At 43.0% G+C, this 26,762-nt stretch overlaps 1 protein-coding gene across 1 annotated transcript; it reads left to right on the top strand.

The window, feature by feature from the left end:
• Nucleotides 1-8,271: 8,271 nt before the first annotated feature.
• Nucleotides 8,272-26,020, top strand: LOC126204075 (trypsin beta-like). The gene is made up of 2 exons (XM_049938495.1): nt 8,272-8,637; nt 25,619-26,020. The coding sequence occupies exons 1-2, from the start codon at nt 8,272-8,274 to the stop codon at nt 26,018-26,020; spliced, it is 768 nt and encodes a 255-aa protein (XP_049794452.1).
• The last annotated feature ends 742 nt before the right edge of the window (nt 26,021-26,762 follow it).

The raw sequence follows: 26,762 nt of genomic DNA, 5'->3' as shown, positions 1-26,762 counted from the left end.
TAAAAGTCAGATTGCGTTGCGCTAAAAATATCGTGTGTCAGTTTAAGCACAGTCATCTATAATTTTTCTAAGGGGACGTTTCACTTTCACAATATTTTCTCTAAAATTTTGAGCCGCCAGCTATTTCCTTACACGCACAGCTGTTTGATGCTTCTCTTCCAAATTCGACTTTTGGTGTGACCCATTCCCGATAATCTTCTTAATATTCGATATGTCCTACCACCTGTCATTTCCCATTTCTTCTTATATTCTAATTCCTCATCCTATCCAGTTCTTTCGTAGAATTCTCTGCGACTGAGGGGGACAGTTCTACTTCGACTACTGCAACATAATATTTTTCCCTTCTGCATACATTGGGTTATCGCGAGAATGCTTAAGGACGTAGTGAGTGTAAACTTGACGGGCATATGCAGTGGACAGGATCAGAAAAGGTAATGATGTATGGATCTTCCCACTTCCTTCGCTCATGCTAAATGTAAATGTCGTGTGGCGAGGGCCTCCCGTCGGTTAGACCGCTCGCCTGTTGCAAGTCTTTCGACTTGCGCGTCGAGGGCGATGAAATGATGATGATTACGACAACACAACACCCAGCTGAGAATCGAACCCGGGCCCTTAGTGTAATGCTGCGCTCGTTTGGGGCACACGATACTCCTTAAAACCTGTACTATAGTAAGTTGATGGGCTTCACCTTATGAGAACGGATTTTCGTATAGATATTGACCGCGTGTCCCTGAATGGAGACAAATCAGACTTACACTCTCTTTGTAATAACAATGGTACGTCAAGCAAGTCCGAAATGCAACTACCCGTCAGGACGGACAAGAAACAACACAGAAGGTGCTACCAATTTGTTAATAATACGGTCGCCAGCCTAATTAGGCGTTAACTGAGTTTCTTCCCTGTACAAGTTGATGTACGTGCATGCAAAACAACACGTAATAACACTGCATAATATGGTAAATTTAGAACCAGAAAATCTACTGAACTGATAATTTCACTTTCTGTACTAATATGGATAAACCATAAATACATAACATTACACTATAATGTTTACTACAAAACTTCGTACTGTCTATTGATCTAATTAAAATCGGGCATAGGTTACCCTAGAAATAGCACTTTCGACACACACACAATGTCAATTTTGATAAAGGTAAAACACTGATAATTTTGGTTTTTATATTGGCTTTAACTTTGGTGGTCTAATCAGTTTAGAACACTTCAGAATTCAAATGAATAAAAAAAGGGGGGGACCCTGAAACTGTTTTGATGACTGTATAAAAAAAATTTAATTACTGGAATCATTGTGTGCTCAAAATTTCCACTATATGAGTTACTACTCTTTTTATCTTATTTCCTGCTCATTTAAATACCATTATATCTGTCTCGAAATAATTAAACTTCGTTACTAAACCAATTTCAATTATCTTCCAAGTTTGTCATACCTTTGTTATTCGTCTATTAGTTCATTAACAACAAAGTTCTTTAAACATCATTCTAACATAGCTAGGTCTGCAGGTAATTATTATTAACATAAACTTTAATTCTTCATTTCGGGACACTCGGATTGCACAACATTTGGAAAGGACCCTGGCTAGATTAGTTGTGAGGATAATTAAATGATAGGACAGTTCTGGTAAAATTGAAGTTGTTATTGAACAGTATGGAACAAAAGTAACATTGGTCCAAACGAATACAGTACTAAAAGTTTCAACCTGTTCGTATCGATGCGGCGGTTGGCAGGCGGCGAGATGGCGAGGCACAGAGCACACATACAATCACAGCAATGGCTCTTGATGTATCGGCACTTTACTTCTTCTTAGCGTCGCAATACTTTTCCATTTAGTGCCTATGGAATTTTGCCATGCTGTATGGGCGTTGGAACGGCATATCCGAGGCTCAATGAAACCACGTCTTCCAGGAGAGCCTCCTCGATCCAGAACGTGTTGCTCAGACCTATGCCCAACTCCGACTACTACTGCTGAGCCCGTTATGCGGCGCAGCGCCCGTGTGCATTTTCCCGCGCTCGCCTGCCATCCACCTTTTTCCGCTCCCCTACAGACAGGGTATTCACCCGAGGTTTTGCATTCTACATATCCTAATACATTGCCTACGTATGGACCAGACGCACAATTACAATTTTAACATCTTACAACAGTCTCAAAAATTGTTACACTTCAATTCTATTGCAATATTGCTGAAAATTTGACATAAACATTAATATTCAGATTGAAAATTGTTTACAGTTCCCTTAACATAATGGCACGAAACAAACAAGAAATGAAATCAGAACATCGATTACACTAATTTATCGAAAATCAGAAGAAAAAATTATTATATGTACAATAGTACAGCGTTGTTGTTGTTGCATTAGGACTGACACTCTGTCGCGGTGACCGCTCAGCTACCGGGGGCGGTCTTCGATCATGCTGAGCGTAAATAATACCATCGAAAAACATCAAACGCTTTCATGTATACAGGGTGAAGAAAAAATGTCGCAGTTGGCAGCTGACAGGCGATGGCTCATCCCAGTTCATGACACATGTGCTGATAGCAATACCCAGTCCCGCCAGTAGGTCTAATAGAAATACGATTTAGAAAAACGGGCTCTACAACGCTGTATCAACTTGCATTGTGGTCAGCAGTAAGTAGCATAAACTCTGGGCGCTACTGGTGCTGTCCTGTTGGCTCATTGGGAGGGGAAAAATGCCGTGAGAAACGCGTATGTAATCTGGTCAAGGTTGACTCGTGTTTGTTCCAAGCTTTTTTTTAGTGAAAGCATCAAATTTTATTCAATTTACACCTCCACAATGGGCAACTTGCCTATTTCTTTCTCTTACTGTTGATTTTTTCTTTCTGTTACTGTTAGCTTTATTTAAACATTAAAACATGACATTGAAGCGTAGCGCCGCATACCGATCCTGCCTTGGAGGCGGTTAAGTGGGAGATGTGTCTCAGAGCTGGATAGTGACAGATGTTGAAGCGAGACTGGACGCGCACGTAGTTTATGTATCAGCCGATAGAGGACAGTATTGGATAGGGGACTGTGATTTAGTTTCGATTGTGCCCACTAGAGTGCACTAAAGTAATAGAATGTTTTTCATAAACTGTTCTAGTATTTTCATAAAGTGTTATTATGTCTTTTTGTGTATGTAAAATGTTATAAATGTGTTTTAACAGTATGAATGATGCGTGAGTGGGGTTTAAGGTTAATATGAAGATAATTGTTTAACGAGTTATGTAGTGGGATTTAGGGTGGGAATATTTCGAAGAAGTATGGATGTGGACAAAGGGATTTTTGTAGAATAGATTTGCAAAGTAAATTTATGGTAAAAGGGAAAGTTAATTCAGGTATAAATAACAATAGTAACTATGCATAAACAAAACTTCAACATATTAGATAATGACGTTGGTAAAAAGTGCAGTCGTTAGATTTACTATTTTGCGATTGGTTATTGATGAAAAACGCCGACTGACGCGGGAGAATGTTGTTTTGCTATTGGCTGTTGAGTAAACTGACCAATGGTAAAGCAATATTCTTCGCGCGCCTTTCTCTGCTGGTAAAGAAGACTTAGAGTATTCTAGAGAGGAGTCGGAGCCTAGCCATGAAACAGTTCGGACGTGTGTGGTAGTAGTTCCGATGGAAATGATAAGTTGCCGGATCTAGCAGTGTTTCATACATCAAAAATGTTGTAAAGTGACGGCATAATTATTCCGATTGGTGTGTAGAAATTTCGGAATTTTTAAGTGAATTTTGTGACGAGAAAAGACATAAATTCCGCGTGGCGTATTGAGCAGGTCGGAGACTAAAAACTGTGACTGCATTAGGTACCGACAGACTTAATATTTGGCGAGCATTCTCAATCAAAAACAATCTGTATTTTTGTAGCTATTATGTTTTCGGGAAATGCAACACCATAAACTCGCTAACGTGAGTGAAAGGTATTGTGAGTGACTGTGTTAAGACTAGCACGGGCTTGGCAGTGATTCTTGTTCACCTAAGTTTCAGAATATATTAATTAAGGACAACATTTCCAACCCTTAATTTCGTGTAAAAACTTTCTCCCGAAACGTAGATTAGTGACTTTAATGGCAGCCTGGTTCACGTCGAAGTACAGTAGGTTTCGCTCGGCTTCCCTACTGATGATCTGCCGCCGCAACATGAACTTCTTACAGATGTAAATGATTACTGTACTTCGTCCATGACACAAATTATGTCAATAGAAAATAATAGTGGACTCGGTAACATCGTCTGAATTCAATGATGTACAAAAAACACAATAGGTAAGCTACAGTAGATTGTATATTATGCTACGCACAATAATTACATTGTGTACGTTTGACGCCCAGGCTTATCTTCACAGAGCTGGTGCGTACACGAAAGAGCAGCATTCAATTCAGAGAAGTTGCTCAAAGGTACCGCATTGCTTTAGCAGACCATTCGCCACTCGCTGGACCGTACTTTGCCGGACGCTACGCAATACACCTGCATCCACCACTGCCGAAGCGACATGCACGTGACCTATTAGCTCGTGTACGCCCGTAGGTGCAATACTACGAAACGTTTACTTTTAAGTGTCCCCACATATAAAATATTAGTACATTAAGGTGCGGGGAACGAGGAGGCGAGAACATTGGACCTCCAGAACCGATCCATATCCCCGGAAACGCTTCATTTAAACACACGCATTCATTCCTAAGTGTGTCGGTGCACTATCATGCTAAAACTATAACTGTCGCCAACTCAAAATGGAACGTTTGGCGGCCTTCTGGACGCTGGTGTTGAGTTGTGCAGTGATATGGATGCAGTTCTTCACCGCGCAGCACCTCAACGGCCAGTCTTTGTGATATCCAGAACTACCTTGTAATATCACGGGTACTTCACCGAGGTGATACGTGAGCGGTTTCAAATATCTCGTCCTCAGTTTGTGGAGTACGTCTAGTCCTTGGAGGACCTCTGTCTGATACTACTACTTGTGGACGAAGATTAGAGCTTTCCCGAAGGTATTGTTACAGCCGATGAAAGACACTAGGTGCAGCATATGCCTCAGCAGTAGCTTGTATATCGGACGCATTCAGCGGTAAAAGCATATCGGCGTATTCATCCTTTGTTTACTCCACAGGGAAGCCACCCTACATGAACTCGACAGGACCAGTTATGGTCATGTACTGCACGATTAGTGGACATATGCAACAGTTTAATGGATGCCACTGTCATGTGACAGGCTATTGTCATGTGACAAAATAGTTCCTGCTTATAAACGACGAGAACTGGGGTACGGACATCTGAAAAAAAGAGAACGTGACGAATATTTGATCCATAGCTCTATAGTTGATGTGGACTTCATTCACAAGCAGTTTGCTGGGAGAACTGTAATGTCTGGTACGATAACGGAGTGTGGCACATGTTCCTCTGTACATTCCAGTGCGCTGCAAGGGGTGACAATGTTGCCAGCTCCTTGCTTTCACAGATGTGCTTTCAAAAATGTCCGCCCCCGGTAGCTGAGTGGTACCAGCACGGTAGCTCAGCGTGTTCGGTCAGAGAGCTAGTTGGCCTGTGTAATAAAATACTGAGTGAAAGGATCAACAAAGAACTTGAACGAATGTCACGTGACATCCGCAACGACAATCAACAACGAACAAAATGAAAATAAAGGTGTTCAACGCAACAGACTGTCAATTCTAAGGGCCCTCGTTCGATTCCCGGCTGGGTCGAGATTTTCTACGCTGAGGAACTAGGTGTTTTGTTGTCCTAATCATCATCATTTCATCCCCATCGACGCGCAAGTCGCCTAAGTGGCGTCAAATCGAAAGACTTGCACCTGGCCAACAGTCTACCCGACGGGAGGTCCTAGTCACACGACATTTACATTATTTGTTTTAAAAATGCACTTGATCTTACTTTGATAGGTAAATTTTTGCCTTGAATCTGGATGAGAAATCGCATGCCAACCTACAAGTGCGGCTTTTTTTTACCTTTTATAACAAAACTTACAGTGTCATAATATCAAAATACATAAGCGATCACTTACTCACATTCAGCAAAGACAAAAGAGAAAAGGTATAACCTTTCTTGCTATGTATATAGATTAGTAAGTGGTGAACACGAACCTCATCATAAAAATTTCGGTGGTGGTTATCTTCTGAGTGGTTTGGTATGAGGGACCTGTGGTCTCTAGTGATTGTTTACACTGCAAATGAATTTCATCTGATTTCTTACTTCCTTGTATATTTGAATCTGTACTGCACTGGAAAGAAGAACGCACAACAGGGCAATGTCAATAATGTGTGCTGCGTGTCTTTTTCTGAAAGCAAACTCGTTTCATTCAATCAGGGTACTTGCTGTTGACAACATTAATGCCCATTTCACTCTCCAGCGTCAAATTTGCATTCATTACGGCCCGGTTCTGTCTCGCTGTTGTTTCTCCAGTGGCGTTCGTTGTGTGTTACCAGCGATTCACAACAGTGCGTATAAATTTATTGATGAAGAGTTGGCAGGTCCCGGCGGAGGTTCGAGTCCTCCCTCGGGCATGGATGTGTGTGTCTGTTCTTAGGATAATTTACGTTAAGTAGTGTGTAAGCTTAGGGACTGATGACTTTAGAAGTTAAGTCCCATAAGATTTCACACACATTTGAACATTTTTTTTATGAAGAGTTGGTCGTATATGGGTGCACTAAATACGAGGGCTATTCGGAAAATGGGGACTGATACGGTGCGAAATGGAAACCACAATGAAAATCCGATGAAGCTTTGCACAGATGAGTTGGGCAGTGTCTCTAGCATGCTCGTCGGTCGCGTTATGTGGCTCTTTTCAGTTCTCAGCACACAATGAGAACGTAAAGATGGCTAGAACGCAGCGTCTCCCGCCAAGTATGAGGGCCTGGTGAAAGATAATGCCTGAGGCTATGCAACCCACATAACATAATTGTCATGCATTTCGTTCAACACGAAAATTCCCAGCTGCACTCTGCAGGGGCAGTGAAGATGCTCCTGCAACGTTGACGATGGGAAGTGTTTGATTGCCCACAATACAGCCCATAATTGGCTCCCGATGAGTTTCGTCTCTGCTCACATGAACCACTGGCTATGAAGACACTTTTGACACAGACAACGAGCTGTAGACAAGCGTAGAGAATTGGCGGGAAGCACAGGCGGCTGTCTTCTGTGACGATAGTATTGGAAAGTTGGTATAACGCTAGAACAGGTGTCTAAGTCGGAACGACGACTATGTAGATAAGTAGTTGAAAATTGTAGAAAAGTACTGCAAATAAAACATTTTTGATTTTTACAGTGGTTTCCGTTTCACTGATCGTATCTTACTTTCCGAATAGTCCTCGCACAATGGAAGCATTTTCACTGAAGAAAAGGTAACTGGCACTTTGAATTACATAACTAATGTCCAACAATCTACTGGGCATCGTGAGTTCCTGATGCAAAATTACACAAAAAATATTCCTGACCAACCTCAGAAATTTTATCGGTGGTGGTTCAGCCTGTATATGTGTGGTTTCTGGCTGTCTCGGATGACTATTATGAATAGTTCTGGGGTGTTCTACGAGGTAACGTGCTATAGCGTTTCCAGTATGTCAGCACGCTGACCTGATGTCATCCCCCGCCTGTGTTATCCTCTCAGCTTGCGTCTTTACGTAATCCCTGGACACGACTTTGAGTGGTGTTACCCGCTATGTGCGAAAACAAACCATTTTGGAGCACGTGTCTCTGCTTCATGGCACCTGGCCCCTATTTTTAATTAATTTGCAAGCCATTTGTTTCGTATTTACCATACTAATTACATTTTCCAGCTCTGAATAAGTCCTGTTTTATCTAGACGTATTGGAAAACCAACCTATCAATTTTAAATTAAGGTTAAAATTTCGGCTTTTCTGCTGAGTACGAAATACAGCGAAAACAAAAAGATTCCACATTAGCGCAACTCAGAAAAACAATGGAACTGCCTCGCTTCAAGATACAATAATACTTACCTGATAAATAGTGTACAAAGACTGTAACGAGTGGCGTCCTTCCAGATTTAGACTCAAATTAATATGATAAAAGAGATGAGCTCGTTTGTCAAGATGAGAGTTTGATTGGGTTTGACGTTAACGATGTAATACGACATTTGCGAGTATTTTTAATACCTGATAGTAGGCAAAAAACGTAAGTAGGAAAAACCTGTTGCGTCAGAGAGATCATTTTAAGCACGAGCACGTGTTAATGTCTGTAGTAAGAAAGGAAGCCGGCTTCAGGAGCGGACACTCGCTGTCGCCGCAATGTTGCGAGCACTTGTCATCGTGGCGTGCCCGTTGGCACCGGCGTTGACGGTCCCCAGAGTCAGGGCGCCGTGGAGTAGGGGGGACCAAGGCCGCATCGTGAACGGCGAAAGCACGACCATAGAGGAGCACCCTTGGCTCCTCTCCATACAGTTGCTGGCCACACACGTGTGCGGCGGCTCCATAATCGCCAGGATGTGGGTAATGACTGCGGCACACTGCTTATACGACGACGTGGACAAGATGTTGCTGCGGGCTGGCTCGTCAGAAAGGGAGAGTGGCGGAGTCGTCTTCAACGTATCGACAGTCATTTACCACGAGGATTTAAACAGCAGCAACCTCGATTACGACGTCGCTCTCTTGCAGGTAAGTTGACGTTTCCTCTATATACATTCCTGGAAATGGAAAAAAGAACACATTGACACCGGTGTGTCAGACCCACCATACTTGCTCCGGACACTGCGAGAGGGCTGTACAAGCAATGATCACAAGCACGGCACAGCGGACACACCAGGAACCGCGGGGTTGGCCGTCGAATGGCGCTAGCTGCGCAGCATTTGTGCACCGCCGCCGTCAATGTGAGCCAGTTTGCCGTGGCATACGGAGCTCCATCGCAGTCTTTAACACTGGTAGCATGCCGCGACAGCGTGGACGTGAACCGTATGTGCAGTTGACGGACTTTGAGCGAGGGCGTATAGTGGGCATGCGGGAGGCCGGGTGGACGTACCGCCGAATTGCTCAACACGTGGGGCGTGAGGTCTCCACAGTACATCGATGCTGTCGCCAGTGGTCGGCGGAAGGTGCACGTGCCCGTCGACCTGGGACCGGACCGCAGCGACGCACGGATGCACGCCAAGACCGGAGGATCCTACGCAGTGCCGTAGGGGACCGCACCGCCACTTCCCAGCAAATTAGGGACACTGTTGCTCCTGGGGTATCGGCGAGGACCATTCGCAACCGTCTCCATGAAGCTGGGCTACGGTCCCGCACACCGTTAGGCCGTCTTCCGCTCACGCCCCAACATCGTGCAGCCCGCCTCCAGTGGTGTCGCGACAGGCGTGAATGGAGGGACGAATGGAGACGTGTCGTCTTCAGCGATGAGAGTCGCTTCTGCCTTGGTGCCAATGATGGTCGTATGCGTGTTTGGCGCCGTGCAGGTGAGCGCCACAATCAGGACTGCATACGACCGAGGCACACAGGGCCAACACCCGGCATCATGGTGTGGGGAGCGATCTCCTACACTGGCCGTACACCACTGGTGATCGTCGAGGGGACACTGAATAGTGCACGGTACATCCAAACCGTCATCGAACCCATCGTTCTACCATTCCTAGACCGGCAAGGGAACTTGCTGTTCCAACAGGACAATGCACGTCCGCATGTATCCCGTGCCACCCAACGTGCTCTAGAAGGTGTAAGTCAACTACCCTGGCCAGCAAGATCTCCGGATCTGTCCCCCATTGAGCATGTTTGGGACTGGATGAAGCGTCGTCTCACGCGGTCTGCACGTCCAGCACGAACGCTGGTCCAACTGAGGCGCCAGGTGGAAATGGCATGGCAAGCCGTTCCACAGGACTACATCCAGCATCTCTACGATCGTCTCCATGGGAGAATAGCAGCCTGCATTGCTGCGAAAGGTGGATATACACTGTACTAGTGCCGACATTGTGCATGCTCTGTTGCCTGTGTCTATGTGCCTGTGGTTCTGTCAGTGTGATCATGTGATGTATCTGACCCCAGGAATGTGTCAATAAAGTTTCCCCTTCCTGGGACAATGAATTCACGGTGTTCTTATTTCAATTTCCAGGAGTGTATGATGCACTAGTCCTTTTATCCAAAACGGTGAGACCTGCCACAGTCGACTACAGTGCGCTTCATTTAAATCATTACGGTAGCGAAAACAGTGTTGGACGTAACTTGAATTATAGGGTGAAAAGTATTTAAACCGACAAACTCTGGGAGGTTGTAGGGGACATCAAAACAAATATTTTTCCCCAAACACTTTTCCATTTTTTTATGACCAAGACACAACACATTAACACAAGCCAATTTCTATTACAGTAGGTTTTCAAAGATGCCTCCACTGACACGTAAACAAAGGTTACACCGTCGGATCATGTTCTGTCTGACACGGAAAAAATTCCCAGGAGTACTCTGGATTGTTCCTGCTGCTGCTTCTATCCGGGCAACCAGATCGTCTTCTGATGCAACAGGAGTTACGTAAACAATGTTGCGCATCTCTCCGCACACAAAAATGTCCAGGGGGGACATATCTGGAGCCCGCATCTCGTGGTCGTGCGGTAGCGTTCTCGCTTCCCACGCCCGGGTTCCCGGGTTCGATTCCCGGCGGGGTCAGGGATTTTCTCTACCTCCTGATGGCTGGGTGTTGTGTGATGTCCTTTGGTTAGTTAGGTTTAAGTAGTTATAAGTTCTAGGGGACTGATGACCATAGATGTTAAGTCACATAGTGCTCAGAGCCATTTGAAACATTTTTGAACATATCTGGAGATCGAGCAGGCCATGGTACAGGACCACCTCTGCCAATCCACTTTTCTGGAAACCGTCGGTCAGGAATCGACGCACACGACGACTGAAATGTGCCGGCGCCCCGTCATGTTAGAACCAAATGCGTTGTCTTGTAGGGAGCGTGACGTCTTCCAGCACTTCTGGCAATGCTCTAGCGAGAAAATTGTAATAGTGCCTGCCATGTAATGGCCTATGTAGCAGATACGGTCCAATTAAACAGTCCCCAACAACAGCGATCCATACATTAACGAAGAAACGCACTTGATGAGCGCTAATAACTGTGCTATGTGGGTTATCCTCACTCCAAACATGCGAATTGTGCATGTTGAAGACTCCATCACGCCCGAACGTTGCTTTATGGGTAAACAATGGAAATATAGGATGCATTTAACACTCTTCCAGGTACCACTGCGAAAACTGTGCTCTGGGTGGGTAACTATCTGGTTCCAGGTTGTGGACACGCTGTAAGTGAAATGGACGTAACAATTGCTCTCGAAGGACTGTTCTTACATTCGTCTGATTCCTCCCCATGTTACGTGCAATTGCATGAGTGCTGATTGAAGGATCCCGCTCCACATGCTGCGAGACAGCTTCCTCAAATTGCAGCGTACTTACCGTGCGACGGCGTCCCTGGCCAGGTAATCTGCTAAATGACCCGGTCTCACGCAGACGTTGGTACACAGCAGCAAAGGTCGTATGATGCGGCATACGGCGATTAGGATATTGTTGTTGATAAATCCGCTGTGCGGCTCGTCCGTTGGGGTCCGCTACGTAGTACGCACCAACCATATCAGTGTACTCACCCCAGGTGTATCGCTCCATTAGTAAACAGAGACAATGCACTACTACACTGGTGGACAGCAGTTGCCTACAACTGAAGAGCGTAATACGGCCTCCACCGGTTTAAATAATCCTCATAGGAAAAAATGACATTAGGAGAAAATATTTGATTTGATGTCCCCTACAACCTCCTAGAGTTTATCGATTTAAATACTCTTCACCCTGTATATTAGCAATTGCAGTAATTTATTTTCGATTTGAGTTTGTCAGCCGTAAAGATAATGCAAAGGGTAGTAAATCATCCTGGTCGTATGGCCGTGATTCGAGAAACTTTCTGGTCCCTGTCTTTTCGTCCAGAGCCGCGCTGGACATCCTTTAAAGTGCTCCAATCGACGTTGAGCCCTGCCGACTCTGCGACTGCCGACTCGACGAAGCGATGAGAATCGAAATGTTTCTGAGGCCACAGCGATATATCTCGGCAGACTGTCTAGCAGTTAAGTTGGATATCTTCCCAGCTCACATTCTAAAATTATTAAAATTTTTCTGTAGTAACTGAGACATCCTGTCGTGGAAGCCCTCACTGTAAGGTCCAAATTCAAATTAATGAAATTTTTATTCAGTTTTTTTCACATATTATTTCTAATGCTACATAAAGCGCATTTTAGATTTTTTCCACCGCATCGTTTTTTCGGGAATGCGCTGTTACGACCGACAGCAAGTTTATCGATCATACTTTCCCAGCAGTTATTAGTTGTGCTTCGATGTAATGACTCAAAGTGCTGCACTGAGGTGACAAAAAGTCATGGGCTAGAAATGGGCACATTACAGATGACGGTCGTATCGCGTAAACAATGTATATAAGGGCAGTGCAATGGAGGAGTTGTCATTGGTACACAGATGATTTACGTGATAAGGTTTCCGACATAATTTTGGCCGAACGACGGAAATTGACAGACTTTGAACGCGGAATGGTAGTCGGAGATAGACTGATGGGACATTCAGTTTCGGAAATCTTCAGGGAATTCAATAATCTGAGATCCACAGTGTCAAGAGTGTGCGAGAATATGAAATTTGTTGTCCGTGGTGAGAAGAGTAGTGTTTGCGTATATTTGTGATTGCTAACAGACAAGCAACACTGGGTGAAATAACCGCAGAAAACAATGTGGGACGTACGACGAACGTATCCGTACGGACAGTGCGACGCGAAATTTGGCTTTAATGGGCTATGGAATCAGTCGACCGACGCGAGTGCCTCTGCTAACAGTACGGCATCGCCTGCAACACCTCTCCTGGACTCGTGACTACATCGATTGAACTCTAGGCGACTGGAAAACAGCGGCCTCGTAAGATGAGTGCCGATTCCAGCATGTAAGAGCGGATGCTGGGGTTCGAACATCGCGCAGATCCCAAGAAACCATGGACCCAAGTTGTCAACAAGGCACTGTGCAAGGTGGAAGTGGTTCTGTAATGATGTGAGGTGCGTTTGCATGCAACAGACTGGGTCCTTTGTTCCAAATGAACCGATCACTGGGTCACAGTAGTTCGCGATTGGTTCGAAGATTCTGCGCAGTTCGAGAAAATGATTTGGTCTCCCAAATCGCCCGACATGGATTCCATCGAACATTTACGGACCATAATCGAGAATTGAATTCATGCATAAATTACTGCACCTACAGCACTTTCGCTGCTATGGCCGATTATAGCAGCAGCATGGCTCAATACTTCTGCAGGGGACTTCCAAGGATTTGTCGAGTCCATTCCACATCGAGTTACTGTACAACGGCGTTCAAAAGGAAGTCATGCAGTACTAGGAGATACACCGTTAATTTTTGTCATCTCAGTGTATACCATTACTTAACGCCATTGACTTTATCTTCAATGGTACGTTTGAAGCGCAGCGATTTACATTTGTCAGCGTTACTCCCATTATGAAATGTGCCGTCACACACAGGTTGTGCCTTTTACCCCTACCATCACACATAATCTGACGTTCCGAAGCGAAATAAAACATCCAAATGCTGTTTAGCTACCTGGGATACAGTTATAAATCATTGACTGCCTTTACTGTACACGACATATTATTAAATATACTACAGTACCGTACTCCCTGTATGTATGTGAATTGTAAATAAGAAACCTTACAAGGGTGACCTCTTTGCTAACTCACATTCTTTATAGATGAGTAGCATTACTTGTACTATGTCTTCTTTGGTATACATTGTACTCATACCAACCATCAACTGAAGGCGCTGAATGACTTGTGTGCATTTTTCGTAGTATTTCTATCAGTCTACTGTCCAGTCCAGCAGGTGGGCGCGTTACATTACGCCACTTACCAACACCGCCTGCCTGTACAGGAGAATCGAGGCCAGTTTTGAGTTACGTTTTTAATACCGTAGTATAGCTGCCATTTTTTCTTGGGTCATCAGTCTTCTGACTGGTTCGATGCGGCCCGCCACTAATACCTCTACTGCGACAACCTCTTCATCTCAGAGTAACTCTTACAACATATGTCCTCAGTTATTTGCTGGACGTATTCCGTCATTTCAGTCTTTGTCCTCCTCTACCATTTTCATCCTTTGCAGCCCTCTCAAGTACAACGGAAGTTATTCCGTGATGTCTTAACATATGTCCTACCATCCTGTCAATTCTTCTTGCCAGTGTTTCCCATACATTCCTTTCCCGGTCGATTCTGCGGGGAACATCCTCATTCCTTGCCTTGTTAGGGAAGTCTCAACGTTCTTATGCAGCACGACATCTCAAATGCTTCGATTCTATTCTGTTCCGGTTTTCCTACAGTCCTTGTTTCACTACCATACAATGCGGTGCTTGAAACGTACATTGTCAGAAATTACTTGCTGAAATTGAGGCCTATGTTTGGTACTGGTAGACCTGTCTTGGCCAGGAATGTCCTTTTTGCTAGTGCTAGTCTGCTTTTGATGTCCTCCTTGCTCCGTCCGTCATGGGTTATTTTGCTGCCTTAACTTCAGCTACTTCGTGATCACCAATCCTGATGTTAAATTTCTCGTTATTTTCAGTTCTGCTACTTCTCATTACTTTCGTCCATCTTCGATATACTCTATTCAGTACTTCCTCATTAGTTATGTGATATACCCATCTAATCTTCAGCCTTCATCTGTGCTATCCGTTCCTTTCAGCTGCTCTTCCATGTCCTTTGATGTCTCCGACGGAATTACAATGTCATCTGCAAAAATCAGATTTTTTATTTCGTCTTCCTGGACTTTAATTCCAAGTCCAAATTTTTACTGGTTCCTCAATTTACAGATTGAATAACATCGACGATAGGCTACAACACTATCTCCCTCACTTCTCAACCACTGCCTCCCTTTCTCGCCCCTCGACTTTTATAACTGCCATCTGGTGTCTGTACAAGATGTAAAAAGCCTCTCGCTTCCTATATTTTACCCTTGATTCCCTCATAATTTCAAAGACAGTATTCCAGTCAATATTGTTAAAAGCTTACGCTAGGTCTACAAATGCTATAAACATTGAGTTGCCTTTCCTTAACCTATCTTCTAAAATAAGTAATAGGGTCACTATTGCATCACATTTCTCCGGAATCCAAACTGATCTTCTCTGAGGTCGGCTTCTGCAAGTTTTTCCACTCTCCTGTAAAGAAGTCGTGTTAGTATTTTGCGATAATAACATATTAAACTGATATTTCGGTAATATTCACATCTGACAGCACTCTGCTTTCTTTGGAATTCGAATTATTACAGCCTTCTTGAAGTCTGAGGGTATTTTGCCTGTCTCATACATATTGCACATCAGGTGGAAGAATTTTGTCACGGCTGGCTCTCCCAAGGCTATCAGAAGTTCTGACGGAATGTCGTCTACTACTGGGACCTTGTTTTAATTCAGGTCTTTCAGCGTTCTGTCAAATTTTTCTCGTAGTATCATATTTCCCATCTCATCTTCATCTACGCCACTTTTCATTTATTTTATACTGCGCTCAAGTCTATCTCAATTGAATAGACCCTCTATATACTCCTTCCACCTCACAGCTCTATAGACTGAGCTCTGTCAGAAACGGTGTCGTCAACTCTTATAAAGGGGAGTTTCCCCAGCGCTCGTGCTGGAGAAGTGACGTTACTGTTTATGGATCGAAAATCCTGTTTGGCGACTTTCACTTTATGCTTTGTATTTAGTTCATTTCTTTAAATCTTCTGTCGCCTTGTCTAAGCTGCTTTTCATTTTGCCCTTGATCGTTTCAAATCTTTCTTATTGTGTTCCCATTGCTGTGAAATATTATACTATTGCAATCTTCTTTACTGAGAATGTGATTCTCCAGTGCAGAGACTCTATTTCTATTTGCAATCAGTCTTTCGACTTGTTAGATTCTACCCTCCCTCTTTTCTATACCGTGCTAATATTTCCATATCTACGCAAGTACTTCTTCTAACTAACACTTTCTACAATGTGTTTTTCTTACCTTTGCTACCCCGACTATTTTCTCGTCTACTTCTTCTGGAGGTGCAAAGATAACTATTTGTACATAGTACATAGTACATGTCTCACGAACATGCCCCGTTTAATGGTAATTAATCTCCTATAGGCTTCTTCACTCCATACTTCATCTGTCCACTTAATGTTAACCATTTTTCAGTGGCATAATGATTCAGATGATGTAAACATAATCTTCTTCAGAGGCTGTACCGTAATGTTACGTTTTCTCTTCTGTATCTTAGGGCTGTTGTAAATTTCGTAAAGTATTTTCCGCAACGGAGCTTAATCTTCCTGAAGTGCGTTGATGTATTCCCTGTCCGGCTGGTCCCGGCGGGGGTTCGAGTCCTCCCTCGGGCATGGGCGTGTGTGTGTGTTTGTCCTTAGGATAATTTAGGTTAAGTAATGTGTAAGCTTAGCAACTGATGACCTTAGCAGTTAAGTCCCATACGATTTCACACATATTTGAACATTTCAATATATTCCCTGTCTAATACCTACTGCTTGCACCTCATTGACTACATTACCCTGTCATTACACATACTTTCTCCAAGCACCCTGTACCACTACTAGTCATTTCCTTCCTGTTCCAATCACAAACACAATGAGGGTAGTTTGTCCTGATTCTGTTTCTATATCTCTGAACAAATTTGCTTTAGGATGTTTAATGTCGATAAGGGTCCTTGGTATAAATGAAATCATTCATATTTTTCCCAGTCCTATCACTTTTTATGTATCTTTACCAAAACGTTTTCTCCTACCGGGTAATTTGCTTCCTGAGTAATGAGATTAATATTTTCTTCATAACTGTTATCTTTCTGCTTAAGTTTTGGTTTATCATGTCAGTACAGTACAGTACTGTATCTACCACTGACCAATTAATCAGTTTCAAAATTCAGCTCCATACTAGTGTGATGTAAATCATATAAAATAATTTCAAAGCCTAACATGAATTGTGTTCACCAAATGCGTCTTTTTCCGCAGCATGTCCTAAAGAATCTTTCAGTTTCTCTCACCCTACCAGCTGGGATTCTCTGTGGATGAAACCTTAAGGTATGCATATGCTTCAAGTACTTTTCTTTCATAAATTGCCTAAAATTTTGGTTTGTAAACTGAGATCCATTAATAGTCAAAAGTTTCTAGGATCTGGGTACTTTACTGAAATATTCAGTTTTGAGAATTTACGCATGCAGTTTAATAATTACCTTTACTATTGGGTAGAATTTCGTTAATTTTGACCGAACTTATAATGCCACGAAAATATACTGCACTCCTCACGTTCATGTTGGAATTGGCCCATAAATATGTATCACTATTATTGATATTTAATTCCCTATGTATTCCCTTTCAGCTTTTTATATAGCTCTCACATTTTTTAGTGTTTCCGTTTCAAATTATAATATTTGTTCATGTGATTAATGTATTTTTGTGGTAAAAATGACTATATTCAACATTTACAAGTTTGACCAGTGATTCCACATAGCTTTGTGGAATACAAAGTCTCCAATATGGAACCTCAAAACAGAACTTCATGTAAAGTAGTGAATCTTTCAATAAATCTCTCTCTTATTCTGTGATGAGCCTTGTCTACTTCCAGTTTTTTCAATACTTCGTTAATCCATGGATCTTCCCTCTATTTTAGCCTTAGCCATTAATTCCTTTATCACTTTGTCACTGGTAGCCTCATTAAAAATTAATTCGAACATCATACTTGAATTCGCAATTGTCAGTATGCTATTTTTGTCCCACTGGCAGTCTTGAAAAATTCCCTCTATTTTAGCCTTAGCCATTAATTCCTTTATCACTTTGTCACTGGTAGCCTCATTAAAAATTAATTCGAACATCATACTTGAATTCACAATTGTCAGTATGCTATTTTTGTCCCACTGGCAGTCTTGAAAAAGCATCTGCTACCTGTTTCACTTTTCTTTTTACATACATTACCTGAATATCAAACTCTTGTGATAATAACGCCTACCTTGTTAGTTTAGTGTCTTATAATTTACTGTGTATCAGAGAAGTAATGACTCTGTGATCTGAGTGGCTGATAGCATTATGTCCTGCTGACAAATAACGAACTTCTTTGCAAGTCCAGATTGCTGCCAATGTCTCTTTCTCAGTATTAACGTTCACACTGTGTAGGTAATCCACTGACAAAAACAATCGTTCTTTCTACTCTTGACACTTCTACCTTTCTTGCTTGGTAAATCACTGAGGATATTCCATATCCTGATGCATCAGTAGTTACATGAAAATTCATGGTGAGTTTGCAATGGTTTAGCACTATTTTGGTGTGCAAGATCTTTTTTATCTGCTCAGACTCCTTTTTTTACACACTGCCGTCCATCTCCAATCCACTCCCTATGTGAATAAAAACAGTCATATGAATAAAGCTTTGAACCTGATTTGGCATGAACACCAATTGATTTTGCTCAGTCGCAGGTAGTCAACGCAAATATGCGATGTGCCTTACTTTTTCTTCACAAGGACCACAGGAGAGGGATTCTTAAAGTACAGTGATATCATCTGTCAGTATCTTCTCCACGTCTTCCTGGAGTATCCGTCGTTCAATCGGAGACAGTCTATACGAATCCTGCCTACCTGGTGGGTGGTCAGCAACGTCGATACGGTGTTTTATCATGGACCGCTTGGTCTATCTTTTCTCCACTTTGGATTTGAATGCGTCTGAAAATTGATGCAGAATGGCTAATTCTCGCCGAGTTTGTTCCTCGGTCAGACAACACCCTATTGACAGTTCGATAGCAGCTTCGTCTCCTGCGTTGTCTGCAGTAGTAGCGGAGCACGATTCTTCGTCGACGACATTAAGCTGCCCACCATAGGCTGGTTCGGATGTCCCTACACACATACCTTTAGGGATGATATGTGCTTGCTCGTAACAGTTAGTGATCTATAGTTCTGCTTGACCACCCATAGTGCGTATGATTATGCTGGCATTAAGATTTTTTATAATCCTGAGCAGCTTTTTGCAGTCGACAAAACCTTCACAGTTTGACTGTGCATCTCGACTGACGGCTGGAACTCTTCTCGTCGACGATACGGGGAGAAAAACGTCTTCAAAGGCAAACAACCCATCAGAGCAGTCTTCATGTGTGACTGTTGGAATAGCTTCGTCTGTCAAAACTCTGATCTCCCACAGTCCATGCTTGTGATGCCAATAAGATGTCCCATACGAGAGTGATGAATACATTCTGTTAAATCGACAAATTCGGAGAGCTGTGTTATGTTATTGAAAGTTATTCTCCAAATACATGATCCTGTCTGATGGATGTATTTCCTCTTTGCGACCTTCAGCGCAGTTGCTTCGGTATCACGGAATATAATCTTCTTTTCCTGGCAACGATAGGCAAGCATTACAGAAAACAAAGGCCGCTGAGTCGTCTTACGCCCAGACTGGATGGTCGTCGATAATGACGTCGATGAGATTTCCTGCCATCTTGTTACCTGTATTCCATGGAAGATTTCCATCTAAGGCTGCCTTACCTTCATAGATGGTCGCCTTGCATAGTTTTCTTGAATTCAGCGGCTGGGCGAGCTGCTGGTGCCTCTGTTTGGTGACAAAGAACGAGTATGGTGTGTTGGTGAGTCACCACTCCAGAGTACCGCGATTATCTTCGGCCTACAGGTCGACTATAATCGTCTGCAGACAACTGACGAGAATAGAATTGTTGTTAAGTGTCGACGTCTAGCGGCGTAACAGTTGACGAACACTCGACACTCGTCTCCTCTCTCAGTGTCCTCTTTTATATCCCGACGTATGTGATCGACGTTCATGATTGGTACCACTTGTGCACTCGATATGACGTTTGTGGCTGGCATACACTTCTGTTTCTCTTCTCTTACTGTCTGACGTATGAGAGAAGAAGGGTCATGGAAATATTTCAGTTTCATTTGTTTTTCTAACTCTGTACTAAAAAGATGGCAATTACAGTGATGTGTCTGTTAAACAGTGAACTGAAAGTGAACTGTAAGATGTTCACCTGGTTGCCAGATGAGTAAAAGCAGTTTGCTTAAATGCAATGAATGTGTATTTTCATAACAAATCGTTAACGAACTGTTTTTAAACCTATAACCTAGATGTGAAACCATAACCTATGTATAAAAATGGACAAATCATGTAATATTTCAGGACACCCACTGAAGATGCCTTGTAAAAAAGGCGAAACGCGTCTGGGTGCATAAATAACAATAAAAATTTCGATGTGCAGCATGCAAAAAGGGCATTTTCTTTGAAACAACTGCAATTTATATACAGCTGCTGCGAAAATGACCACTACAAGAAACGTGTTAAAAGGAAATAAACTTTATTAAACAAGTGACTGGAGACACAGTGTTGGCTGGTTCTTTATTTACTCCAATCTGCCACCTGTCCATCTTCGCTTCCCCCCCCCCCTTCCCCCCTCTCTGTCCATCTCCTCTTGTCCCCTCTCTCTGTTCTCCTTCCTGCTGAAACGTCTCTGTTACATTTGTTTCATACTACTCAACTTGTATTTGCTACTACCAAGCTCATTTACTTGAAATTTAGTTTTGTACTTCTTGATTGTCCCCAATGAGTGGTACACAATTACGTTAAAGTATCAATTTTTCCTATAAGCACATTTTGTGCTCCCAAATTTCCTTTCTGTCTTTGTCATCTGTATGAATGAGGGAGTGAGTGTGTATGTTGAATCTGTCTTATATACGATACCAGTACAGCATCTGACTGACTGCTGTGGTAGCAACAGCGTAGCTAACGTAACTTTCCCCTCAAGGCAAAGAGATTTGCACCCTTTCGGTAGTCTTTCGACAGTAGTTAAGTTGGTGGCGGAAAGGACCCCTCTAGTCTCTTCCGGCTACCTGGGAGAAGTTCGTTGCAGGAAGAGCATGCTCTCGGCATTCGGGACTAAACCTTTGGTGTGTGAAGACGATACTCTTAAGAGCTACTTGGTGCTGGTGAGTGTGTTAACGTGGGATGGTGTGTAGTTCTTCCAGCTGATGTACGCATTTGATCCGGTAGTCAGTTTTCAAGTTCGGTAGTCGAATTCTTATATTTTCCCGAGTGCAGTCACAAATACATTTTTCTGTATGTGCTTTGTGTAAGCAGAACACGTGGTGTAGGAAGTTCGTCGCTCCATCGCAGCTTTCGGATTTGTCTGACTTCTAACTGGAATGTATGTGTTAACTTTTCCCATGTGTGTGTGTGTGTGTGTTTAATTTCTTCTACTTCTCATTTCGTTTCAGTTTTAAGATTGTGTAGCTTTTTTCGTACCACATGATGGTGATTTCACCGTGTATGAACAGAGAAAGGGAAATAAGTTTTATTCTTAATTCCGCGTGATATTTTAGTGCTATTTGAGTCTTGACAATTTACATTTGTTTTCTTGAAGCTTTCACGAGTCTTAATAATTTTGCTTCCTTCATTAATATTCACGGCATTTGCAGGTGTTTTACGCCAGCGTACTTTAGTTTGATGTGCAAGGTGATGCACATAAATTTCTTTGTCGAAATGTGTTCCGTTGTATTGTTATTCACTTTAGTTCAAAGCGACAGGGATGAGCCTCTGAGCCTGTGACTTACTGTGCTAGGCAAAATTCTTTTTAATCTTTATTCTTGTGTGTGAATCATGTATGTCTGTGTGAAAGTTTTCCGTTCGCGTGTAAGATTTCTTTTTCGTTTATCACCGCAGTGTACCACAGCAATCAATACAATAGTAATGTGAGTTAATTACGTAACAGCCAAGGACAGATCATAATTTAGAATTACTTTGTGAATTGTTATTATGACGTTTTACTTAAACTATGTTGAAACTGTGATGACTGATTCTCAGTAAAACCCTTCCCCTTTCGTAAGATTATTTTTAGTACGAGCTGGCATTTCTGAAGCGTAAAAGGCAGGCCTTATATTTGTAGACTTTTCAGTGATTAATTCATTTGTAGACTTTTCAGTGATTAATTCATTTGTAGACTTTTCAGTGATTAATTCAGTTCTGATATTAAATTTTTCCAGTTGTAGTTATATTGGGTGGCGACCCAGATAAATTTTGTTATACATGGAACTTACAGTAGACTGCAGAGATTCACACTGGCTAACTTCCCCAGTTTCTGTTTGCAAGTCACTGTTCAGATAACCAAGCATCCACTAATAACCATGTATCCTCTATCCACCTACTCCTCCTTTCTCTCTCTACCCAACCCTACTCTCTTCATTCAACTCTCCTCTCTCTATCCATACGCGCTATTCCTGTTCATCACCTCCACTTCTCCCTCTCCCTCTCTCTCTGAGACACCCACTTTCTCTGTCCATCTTCTCCACTCCCCACTCCCAGTACATCTCCTCTTCTTCCTTCTCTCCCTTTTCCTTTCTCTGTCCATTTCCTCCTCCCCCTCCATCTGTAAATCTCCTACCCCCACCTGTCTCTTCCTCCCCTCTCTCTGTCCATCTCCTACTCCTTCCTTTCTCTGTCCATCTCCTCTCCATTTTCTCTGTCCATTTCCCTCTTCCCTATCTGTGTCCATCCTACACCTCCTCCCCCTGTTTATACCTATCTCTTCCCTCTCTCGCACAATCCACCCTTATCTCTCTCCATATCATCATACTCATCTCATTAGGAGACTGTTGGTTCTTATCCCTATCTTCCCAGATTTTAACTAATAAATCTACCAAACTTCACTTAAATAGTTCCATGGGTTTATGATGAGCTTTTTGTCAGTGGCTTTAATCGCATATGGACATGTGAAATATATTTCATACATATAAGGTGTGTGAGAAAAGTTATGAGACTGATATTTTATCCACCAAATTTTTTATTTGTTTCAGAGAACATTACTGTTCACACCTATACACTGGTGGGGTTCTTGTTTCCATTCTTGGTAGCAGCAGTGACAGGCTTCAACTGAAAGGGCCTTTAACATGCCTATTACATTCTTTTGAATGAACTCCAGAGCACCAAAATGACGTCCTATTAAGACATTTTTCAATTTCAGGGAAAGAAAAAAGTGGCAAGCGCAAAGACTGAGCGAGATGGCACAGTGGTTCAGTGGTTAACACAATGGACTCGCATTGGGGAGGGTGGGGCAACGATTTAAACTCGAGTCCAGCCATCCAGGTTTAGGTTTTCTGTGATTTCCCTAAATCACTCCAGAAGAATGCTGGGATGGCTACTACGAAAGGGCACGACCGATTTCCTTTCCCATCCTTGACACAATCCCAACAATCCCAGCCTGTGCACAATTTCAAATGACCTAGATATCGACGGAACGTTAAACCCAATCTTTCTTCCTTCCACAACGCCTCAGATCAGGTAATTAGAGGGGAAGGGGTGTAGGACAAAAGGAAAGCCTTTTGAGATAGTAAGTTCCTTGATGGAAGTGGTAGTGTGAGATGGGGCGTTGTCATGATGCACAATCCACTTGCCTGCTATGTCCAGGTTTCACTTGATTCACCGTTTACCTGAGCCTTTCATGGACAACTCTGTAAAACACTTGATTGACAGTTTATCCTGGAGGAACAAATTCCTTTTGAACGATACCCCTACATTAAAAAACCCGTATCAGCATTGTTTTGACCCTTTATTTGCTCATTCGAGCATTTTTCAATCGAAGAGATGTCTCATTGTGCCACTCCACACTTTGTCGCTTTGTCTCATGATCTGACACAGAAATCCAGGATTAATCACCTGTGATTACACGCCTGAATCATTCGTGGTCACTGACAATCCTCTCAAGAATATCAACTGACACATTTCTTCGGTTGTCCATCTGCTCAGTTGTTAGGTTTTTCTGTATCATTTTCGCACAAATCTTTCGCGTGTGCAAAATGTCGGTCAAAATTTGATGTAGCGTGAAAGTGTTCAACAGGTCACCCATCATTATTCTTAAACGTCGGTCTGATTTCACAAGAGGATGCACGCGTTCGATGTTAACGTCGGTTTGTGAAGCTGATGGTCTCCCTGAACGAGATTTATTTTCAACGTGAACTCGGCCTTTCAAAAATGATTTGTGCAGGCGAAAAGGTGTGCTATTGACAAGGAACGCTCCGCATACACCTATTACAACTTTTCAAACGTCATACGCGTGGATACCGCATTTTTAACAAGAAGACTGATGGCATAACGTTGCTCTAAATTCCGCTGTCAGATTTTCTTAACAAACGACATAAACGCGTTGATGGAACTCTCAAAATTCGCGTAGTCACTGTAAGGAGCTGAAACACGGACTGAGCGTCTGGAAGACATGAACACACAGGTCTACAAAAGTAAAGCTCACAGTGTTATCAGTTTCCTTACTTTTCTCAAACTCTTTTCTTTAACATTTTTTCACATGTACTTGTACACAAATTTTACCTGTATATCTAGCGAATTTCGCCCTGCACAAAGCGAGGGGGAAGGGGAAGACGGACTAACAGAAGACTAGAATAAATACATTCTTGGGCAACGGTGGGTACTAAGCTAGTACTGCATAAAACTCTTGCTCCACTGGAATTATCAGTATTATAGAAGGGCATGGATAAGTATAGCCGGCCGGTGTGGCCGTGCGGTTAAAGGCGCTTCAGTCTGGAACCGCGTGACCGCTACGGTCGCAGGTTCGAATCCTGCCTCGGGCATGGGTGTGTGTGATGTCCTTAGGTTAGTTAGGTTTAATTAGTTCTAAGTTCTAGGCGACTGATGACCACAGAAGTTAAGTCGCATAGTGCTCAGAGCCATTTGAACCATTTTTGATAAGTATAGAAAATAATAAAGCATCAACCAAATACACAGTGTGTATTGAACTGGGGACCTAGAAACGACGGAGATGCTTCGTCCCGCCGTAGCCCTCAGTGGATCACAACCCCACAACAGGCCACAGCAGTCCACCCACCCCACCGCCGCCCCACACCGAACCCAGAGTTGTTGCGCGGTTCGGGCACCAGCCTCTTGACTCCCTTCTGCTCGCACAAGATACCAGGACGCTTGAAGATCTGGGCTTCGTGCTCGGATAGCCGAAGTTGTTAAAGCGACAGCTCCGCGACGAGCGGGAAATTCGGGTTCGAGGCCCGATTCGGCACAAATTTCCGTTTGCTCTGATACATTTTACAGCTGATGTGGAACCAAAATCTATCTTTCCGAGTTCATTCTCAGCCCAACAATACTAAGATCTTGTAGTGTAGTTCTCCTAGAAGGACAGGGATTCTTCTTGTTACCTCCATCTCGTCATCATCATTACGTTAGCAGCGATTCTGTTAAAGTCAATTTTGTGTGCAGTCTCTTTGTAGGATGCTCCTATACTACTCATGCCAATGATTCAACTTTTCTCAAACTCCGAAGCATGTCAATAAGCTCACGTCCATGTTATCACACACTCTTTAGCCATTATGTAACCACACCGTTGTTCATCAGTAGGAAAGGCATTTTTCTTCTCTGAAAGTATTGAAAATAAGTTCGTGTAGGGATGAAATTTTAATAACATATCTTTCAGGCATATAATACGGTAGTATTACTTTCGTAGCGTTTGTCAATGTGTTTATAGTGTAGCACTTCCCATTGCAGTCAGTGAATTTTAGAGAGTTCCTAGTCCTTGTGAGTAACGTATCATATTGTTCACAGCCTTCTGAACCGTTCCCGGTGGGACCGAACATCCAGATCGTCAACCTGCCTTCTAAATTCGGATACGAGGCCCCTGCAGGCCTCCCTGTCACTGTCGTCGGCTGGGGCTCGGACGGCGACGGCAACCGACCTGAACAGTTGCAGAAAGTGGACCTCTCCGTTGGCAAAACATCGATCTGCAAGGACATATTTGCCGATTACAACCCAGTCACCGAGAGTATGATGTGCGCAGGTGCCATCAACAAGAGCCCCTGCAATGGTGACTCCGGGAGTCCGCTAGTGTTCGGAAGCGTGGAGGTCGGCATCGCGTCCTGGTGGGACGAGAACTGCGAGTACCCGCTGGCGGTGTACACCAGCGTAGGCTTCGTGCGTCTCTGGATCCAAAATCAAATTGGAGACTAATAGATATTGCTGCCATGTTTGATCTTCTCTGACTGGTACGGCTACACGTTGATAAATGCGGAAATGAGATTCATGAGAGTACATTCTGTTGTAAGCAGTTTCAAGTAAGTATTTTAAGCTGTACACTCAGAATTTTGGCTTACTATTTTCCAGCCTCCGTCTGAGGAGGCAGCAGCAAAGTCTGTTTCTGTTTAGTGACATGGATTGTAAACACAACAAAGTTGAAAATAAAAACATACGTTTGTGTAACGAAAAAGAAGTTATTATCGTAAAGGTCTGATATCGTAACGGAATTAGAAGAATCATAGCTCCATTTTCAATGTATAATATGAATCGTATGGCAATTACACTTCAGTGTAAAAATTCGTCTAAGTTTCTACAAGGATCGGTCACATGCCACACCAGACTGATGTTTCAACGGGAAACATGAACACAGTGCTAACAGCCTGGTGAGTAGTAGTGCATTGTCTAATTTATTTGTTTTATACGACGGAAAATATGGCCTGTGAGCATAGGATGTTCCTCCAAAATGTGGGAAAGCCCGAAGAAAAATATTGAAAAGTATAAAACTGGCTATTACTGACTACGGTTCCAATGGATTTGAGATGCTTGTGCTGCAGAATGCTTGTCATTCCATTGTTGTTCGTCTACTGGAGCTTGATATCCAGCTCTGCATATTTTGTTGGATGGAGAACTGGGTAAGGAGACATGTAAGTGAGAAGCTGATGAGAGTGTGAAGGTT

The sequence above is a fragment of the Schistocerca nitens genome, chromosome 9, assembly GCF_023898315.1.
Source record: "Schistocerca nitens isolate TAMUIC-IGC-003100 chromosome 9, iqSchNite1.1, whole genome shotgun sequence".
Taxonomy (NCBI): Eukaryota; Metazoa; Arthropoda; class Insecta; order Orthoptera; family Acrididae; genus Schistocerca; species Schistocerca nitens.
The sequence above is the reverse complement of the archived record's forward strand: the minus strand, read 5'-3'. Positions and strand labels throughout refer to the sequence as shown.